This window comes from Condylura cristata, unplaced genomic scaffold, assembly GCF_000260355.1.
Source record: "Condylura cristata isolate star-nosed mole 26May11 unplaced genomic scaffold, ConCri1.0 scaffold00041, whole genome shotgun sequence".
Taxonomy (NCBI): Eukaryota; Metazoa; Chordata; class Mammalia; order Eulipotyphla; family Talpidae; genus Condylura; species Condylura cristata.
This window is the reverse complement of record NW_004567142.1, coordinates 6595727-6602488: the sequence shown is the minus strand read 5'-3', so window position 1 is coordinate 6602488 and position 6762 is coordinate 6595727. Positions and strand designations below refer to the sequence as shown.

General features: G+C 49.6%; 1 protein-coding gene across 1 annotated transcript in view; it reads left to right on the top strand.

Moving 5' to 3' along the window:
• Window positions 1-2198: 2198 nt before the first annotated feature.
• VSTM1 (V-set and transmembrane domain containing 1) overlaps window positions 2199-6762 on the top strand; it is a 12058-nt gene continuing 7494 nt past the window's right edge. The window contains exons 1-2 of the mRNA XM_012733545.1: window positions 2199-2271; window positions 2571-2694. Coding sequence (XP_012588999.1) covers window positions 2199-2271; window positions 2571-2694 — 197 coding nt within the window. The remainder of the gene's footprint in view (window positions 2272-2570; window positions 2695-6762) is intronic.

Here is a 6762-nt window from a genome sequence, read left to right as displayed (position 1 = left end):
GGTACACCTGTGAGTACCAGAGGAAAAATAAGCCCCGAGATACATCACCACGCAGTGAGGCCCTTCTGCTCCTGGTGACAGGTGAGGATACCTGGGCTTCCCGGGGCTGGCGGGTGAGGGAGGAGCCCGAGTCGGAGGAGGCAAGGGCGCCCCTCCAATGCAGCTGGGGGGCTGGGGGAGACGAGCGGAGCTGGTGTTGCTCACCCAGGGCTGAAGGAGGCAATGTGCTCCTGGAGCTGGGTGGGAGAGGAGGGGCCCGGAGTCTGCCCCGCCTCCCCAGAGCCCCCTGACAGGACGGCGTGACCCTGGAGCCTTCTTGTCTTCCAGGTTACTTCCCTAAACCGAGACTCCAAGCCCCGCCAAGGGGAGAGGTGCCCGCAGGAGGGAATGTGACCCTGCAGTGCCAGTGGCCCCAGCACATGACTGAGCCTACACACTTCGCAATACTGAGGGCAGGAGTGTCATCGACACCCACCCAGGTCTGGGCGTCACAGGAGAGGGGGGCCAGCTTCTCCCTTCTGAATGTGACAGCCAGGGACAGTGGGAACTACAGCTGTGTGTACCACCAGACCCAGGCTCCATTCCGGGCCTCACACCCCAGTGATCCCATCTCCATCCGGGTGACAGGTAGGGTAGCCTCCGATTCTCGCTGTCGCCGCCCTCCTCTCCCCTGCGTCCTCCGATCTCCCACCCCTTTCGCTCCTGCACTGCTGCCGCGTTTCTCCGCGCCTGGAAATAACCCACCGCCGTCAGCCTTTGCGAGTGACTCGGTTTGGCGCTCGGCGGGCGCGTGATCCCACAGCCTCCTGCTCGGGCTGGCGGGTGGGGCGTTCTCAAGTGGAAGGCGCTCAGCTCGCAAGTCTGTAAGACGACCGACCTCGTTCGGGAAGCATCGGCAAAGCTTGGGCGGGACCCTCGAGACAGCAAGGCGAAGGAGGGGCACAGCCCGCCTCTTGCCAAGATGGGGCATGCCGGTCCCTGGCCACTTTGACCCTCCAAACAGACGGGTCACTGCAGTGGGAGGCAGGCTGGGGTCCGCCTCCGGGAGGAGGGAGGACGGTGTGAGCTTGCACCCCCCCCTCCCCACAGCCTCCCCGAGCAGCCCCGAAGTCTCCTCAGCTGGTCAGCGGGCATCTGGCGAGCTTCCAGTGCTTGCCAGGCCCTGTGAGGTGCGGGGGTGTGAGAGGAGCGCCCACCGTGCGGCCAAGATATCTCTTGCAGGGAACTTTCTTCTTGTCTTCCTGATGCTTCTCATTGAATGAATAATTTTTCTTCACATTAATAATGTCTATTCGCAAGTAAACGTATGGAAAATAAGTTAACTTGCAACCTCTGCACATTATGCTCCTAATGACAAACTTCCTTAATGACAAGTTTGGAATGTGTGGGAGTTGACTGTCTTAATGTGTTTCAAAATCGCTGCCTTTCTCTGCTTTCCACCCACACACGGCCCTAAACCAACAACCCAAATATCAGAAATGACCAGAGACGCTATTTAGGCGAAAATTTTCGCGTGTCAACACGTTTAATATTGTGGCCATCACATGCCGGTTCGAACACAGCCGTCCATGAAAGGCGGCTCTGCCTTGCTCACAGCACCTGCCCCGCAGCGGCTGAGTTTAAGCTCCACCCCTTAGTCACTGCCTCAGGCTCTTAGGCACAACTTCAGTCAGGCCTCCCTGGTGGCGCAGGGGTTAAGTCTCAGCGCTATGAAGCCACCAGCAGCCACGTCAGTCAGAGTTGGGTCCCAGGCCAGGGAGCGACCCCCAGGGCGGGGTAGCCCTCTCCTGCCCCCCCCTCCCCTCAGCAGTGGGTTTCAGTGGATCCACCTGTTCTGCCCCCCCCTGTCTCTGGGGAACCCTCCCACCTTCCCCCACCCCATACCCCTGGTGCACACCCAGGTCCTGTGTGCATACATAAATAAATCTCTTTTTTTTTAAGAATAACTTCAAACCCAGTAACCTCATCATCACCCAGCAGTAACCAGTGAAAGGCTTGAGCGTTTAGGAGGTGGAAGGAGAGGCCCTGCCGTGGGCCCCACTTGTAATTCTAGTGGAGCAGACAGACCCTGGGTGTCTCAGGGTGGGAGGATGACATTTTATGTTGGTTGAGCTAGAATATTTTTCCTGATCATTCGAAGGATGATTGGGCAAAAAAAAAGCTCATGTTTCACCCACCCCAGAAAGACCTTTCCGACGATGATCGCGCCTTTCCGAAGGTCCCTTCCTGCGAGTTCCAAGGCGGGAACGCCCTCCTTTGGCTGGCGCGCAGGCACCGTGTCCCTCCAAACTCCCTGCGAACAGCTTCTAGCAGGGAAGTGAGGGAAGGTGGACTGGAGAGCAGGGGCCGGGGAGGGGGAGCGGAGCGGTAAGTGAGGCACCGTGAAGGAAAGCAGGTCTGGAGACCACCTCGGTTCTCGCCCAGTCCCTTGGCTGTCTTCAGCGATTAACAAGTGCAGGACGGCAGAGCTCACCACTGCCCAGGGACAAAGGGCTCGTGGCAGTGACATCTGCTGGATCCACTGGAGAAGAAGGACAGTCCACGGCCAGTCCTCTCATTCTCTCTTCCAGACTCCCCGGGGACCTCATCAGAGGACGACACCACGGTGAACCTCATTCGGCTGAGTCTGGCTGCCCTAATTGTGCTCATCCTAGGGGCTTTCCTGGTGGAAGCCTGGTGTGGCCGGGGGTCCAGGTAAAACACCTGGGCACTCTTCTCTTTTAAAATGGGCTTTTTCCGTGATCGGTATTTATTTAAAGACCACTCTGTACATAGGAGACTTCCTGAGTTTCTCACCTGCAGCACCAAATGCATCTCAGTTGGGATACTTCTCCACCAAGCTAGCCAGTCCTGCGGTTGCAGAAACACTCAGCCGCTATTTTCCATTCCCACCAAACACCAGGTGACGCTTTCCACAGAATGAGAAGAGTCCGTACCTCGGCACACACCCCTAGACGAGGCCACTGGGGAGTGGGGCGCAACGTTCTCCTGGTGGAGAACCCGTGTTTGGGGGCTAGAGGAATCATCTCTCCTCTTCCTCCCTCCCCGATCTCTGGTCTGCCCTTCTCCCCACAGGCCCCACAGCTGCCCGGAGGAATGACCAGTGCTGGGCCACTCTAGACAGCAATCCCCCGCGAGGACCTCCCCACGGGTCATTAGCAGCCCAAAGCCCAAGTGCTGTGCACTCGCTTGTCCCCCACACTGCCCACCCTTCCGCCAGGCTATTAAAACATTTTTGAGGAAACATTGGTTTATTTTGTTGTTTGTATTTTGGCAACACGTGATTCTTCCCCTTTCCCGTCAGGTTTTGTCACCACAGCGCCCCCACCAGCCACCAGATCTGTTTCATGCTCACACTACCAACTTCAGCAGTGAGTCAAGGCTAGTGAGAAAAAGGCACAAACCTGTGCTGTAGCACCACCTCCTGGAAATGAAAAGGCAGGTTCCTAGGGATCAGCAGGTTGAACTGTTAGAATCAAAGTAAGCAAAGCCTTAGCTAAGGGAGAAAGGTGATCGTTGCTTCAAAGGCAGAGGCAGAGGAACCATCAAACACTAGGAAAAATCATGGTAACATGGTATCATGAAAAGAAAGTGACAGTTTTCCAGCAACTGAGCCCAAAGACATAAAATACTGCAATCTGAATGCAAAACAGACACGAAGAAGTTAAATGAGTTACACAATAACACATAAAGCAAAACTGAGCTCAGGAATAAAATTAACGAGCAGGAAGACTTCACCAAAGACTGAAATTCTATAAAAGAACCAAACCAATTCTAGAGCTGAAGAACTCAGTTAATGCTGAAGTTGCATTAGAGCACTGGAATATAGCAGATCAGAAGTGTACAAACTCAAGCTTAAGGATGGAGAAACGATTCAGGTGGAAGGGAAGTAAGAATTAGGGTTTTTTTAAGTGAAGAAACCCCAGGAGATCTATCAGGCTACATGAGAAGGGCCACATGAGATTAATGGGTATGACAGGTGAAGAAAAGGAGAAGGGGCAGAGAGCTTATTTGAAGATGCAAAAATATATCGCAGAGTGTGGTAGAGGAAACAGAGATCATAACAATAATAGAAAGGATTGATGAAATGAAGACTGGGTCTTCAAAAAGATAAACACAATTGACAAACCTTTAACTAGAATAACCAAGAAAAAAGAAGACTCTAAATTAATCAGAAATGAAAGAAAAGATGGTAGATACTACATACATTGACTCATAAATTATTATGAATAATTATATGCTGATAAATTATATAATCTAGGAGAAGTAAATACATTTATAGAAACATTAACCAGTCTGAATCAAGGAGAACAGATTAATAATAAGGAAAGATAGTAAATCAGTCATAATTCTTTAAAACTCCCAACATAGGGAAGTCCAGGGCCGGAGAACTAAACTGATGAATTCTACCAAATATTTAAAGAAAAGGCCACAACAACCCTTCTCAAATTCTTGCAAACTTTCTGTGAAGCCAGCATTATCTAGAATAGAACAAAGCATGTAACAGAAAGCTATAGACCACTATCCCTGAGGAATATCGATACAAAAATTCTCAACAAAAAGTTAGTGAACTGCATGAAAAAACACACTCCAAGGGCTAGATACCATTGTGAGTTAGCCATAGGATGCAAGAATGTAACTCAATAAATATAGTAGAGTACATCATTAAAAATGAAAGATGAAAGCCACACCATCATCTTAATAAATGCAGAAGAAGCATAAAATACAATATCCTTTAATAATAAAAATGCATAATAGATTGGGTATAGAAGAAACATAACTAAATACAATAAAGCCCATAAACAACAAACTCACAGCTAGCATTTTACTCGATGGAGTAGAATTGGTCTTAGTGACAAGCAACCTCTTTATTCAATATAGTCTTCTAAGTGCTGGCTGGAATACTTAAGCAAGGCAAAGTAAAAAACAAACAAACATCCAAATGGAGAAGAATTGAGACTGTGACTATTTGCTGATGATATCATCTTATACAGAGAGTCCCAGAGCTAAGCAAACAAGTGTCAGAATGAATCAATGATTTCAGCCAAGTGCCAGGATACAAATCCAACACTCAGAAAGCATTTGTATTCTTTTAATTGATGAGACATCTGAAAAAGGAATAACATCCCATTCTCAATAGAATAGAAACAATAAAATGCTGTGGGATAAATTTGACTAAGGAAGTGAAGAACCTGTATAATAAAAACCTGTAAGTCTGCTGAAAGAAAGCAAAGAAGACACAAACAAATGGAAAGGCATCCTGTGTTTATAGATTGACAAATTACTACTGCTGATACAGCCAGACTACTCAAGGCCACTACAGGTTCAATACAACCCCCATCAAAGTTCCAAGACATTCTTCACAGAAACAGAAAAACAAAATTTTCAATTTGTGAGGACCCCCGAAAGACTCTGAGTCCCCAAAGCAAACCTGAGGAAAAAGCAAAACCAGAGGCATCAAACTTTCTGGTTTCAAACTATACCACAAAATTACGGTAATATAAACAATATGGCACTAGCACTAAAACTGACATATGGATTAAAGACATAGAATATGAACCCAGAATTAAAATCTGGCACATGCAGCCAACTCATTTGCAATAGCAGAGCTAAGAAGACCAGTGCAGGAATGATAATATCTTCAACAAGTGGCCCTGGGAAACTAGAGAAACACATGAACAAGGAAATTGGACCCCATCGACAACATCCACAAAAACTAAGTCAAATTGAATCTAAGATCTAAACATAGCCCTGATGCCTTAAAACTCCTATAGGAAAAGGCAGGGAAGAAGTTCAATACTGGACTTCATAGTTTTTTTTTTTTTTTTTTTTGGAAATGACGCCAAAAACACAACAAAATAAAAAATGCACACATGAAACTATATCAAACTCAAAAGCTTCTGCATAGCAAAAAATAATCATAACACTATAACAGTTAACAAAATTAAAAGGCAATCTACAGAGAGGGAAACCTTTTTGTAAACCATATACTGGATAAGGAATTAATACCCAAAATCTATAGAGAGCTCATACGATTTAATAACAACAAAGACCAATCTGATTTCAAAGGGGACTGAAGAGTAAAACAGACGTTGCCCAAAGACGACGTCAAACCGGCCGGCAGACACCCAGAGCGCTCGCTCATCGCCAGGGAAAGGCAGGGCCACGCCAGACACCCCTCACCTGCGGAATGATGCTCGCCAAGAAAGTCAGGAGACCTTGCAACGTCGCGTTCATTATGTGACGGGTCAAAGCTGGGACGACGGGAGTCATATCCCGATATAGCAAAGTAACACGCCACATCTGACACTTAAATGTCACATGGCAAATTTGTTTTGAAAAAAATGCCAGGACAGGAGCGACAAGTCCTGTCTGCAGACTTCGCGAAGCACCGAGCTGGCGGCCTCCTCGAGCCCTTCACGGACGCAGCCTTGCGGAGCTCTGCGGACTCACAAAGCCGCCCCGGGACTCACGAAAGCCCTGGGGCGACAGACACCCCCGCCCCGCCTCGGCGCCCCGAGGTCCCTCAAGTCGCCAGCGGCTTCCGAGCAGACCCCGAGTAAGGGGCACCCCAGCCGCGGACCCAGAACACCCTCCCCAAGCCCCGGAACGCCCCTCAACTGGCCACGCCGGGTGTCGCCGCCCCCGGCCCACGCTCCCCCGCTGGGGGCTGTTCCTCCCCACCGAGGCGCGGGGTGCGGGCACTCGCGGGGACCCCCAGTCTAGGCCACCGCGGCGCGCACCGACAGGCCAGGTCACACC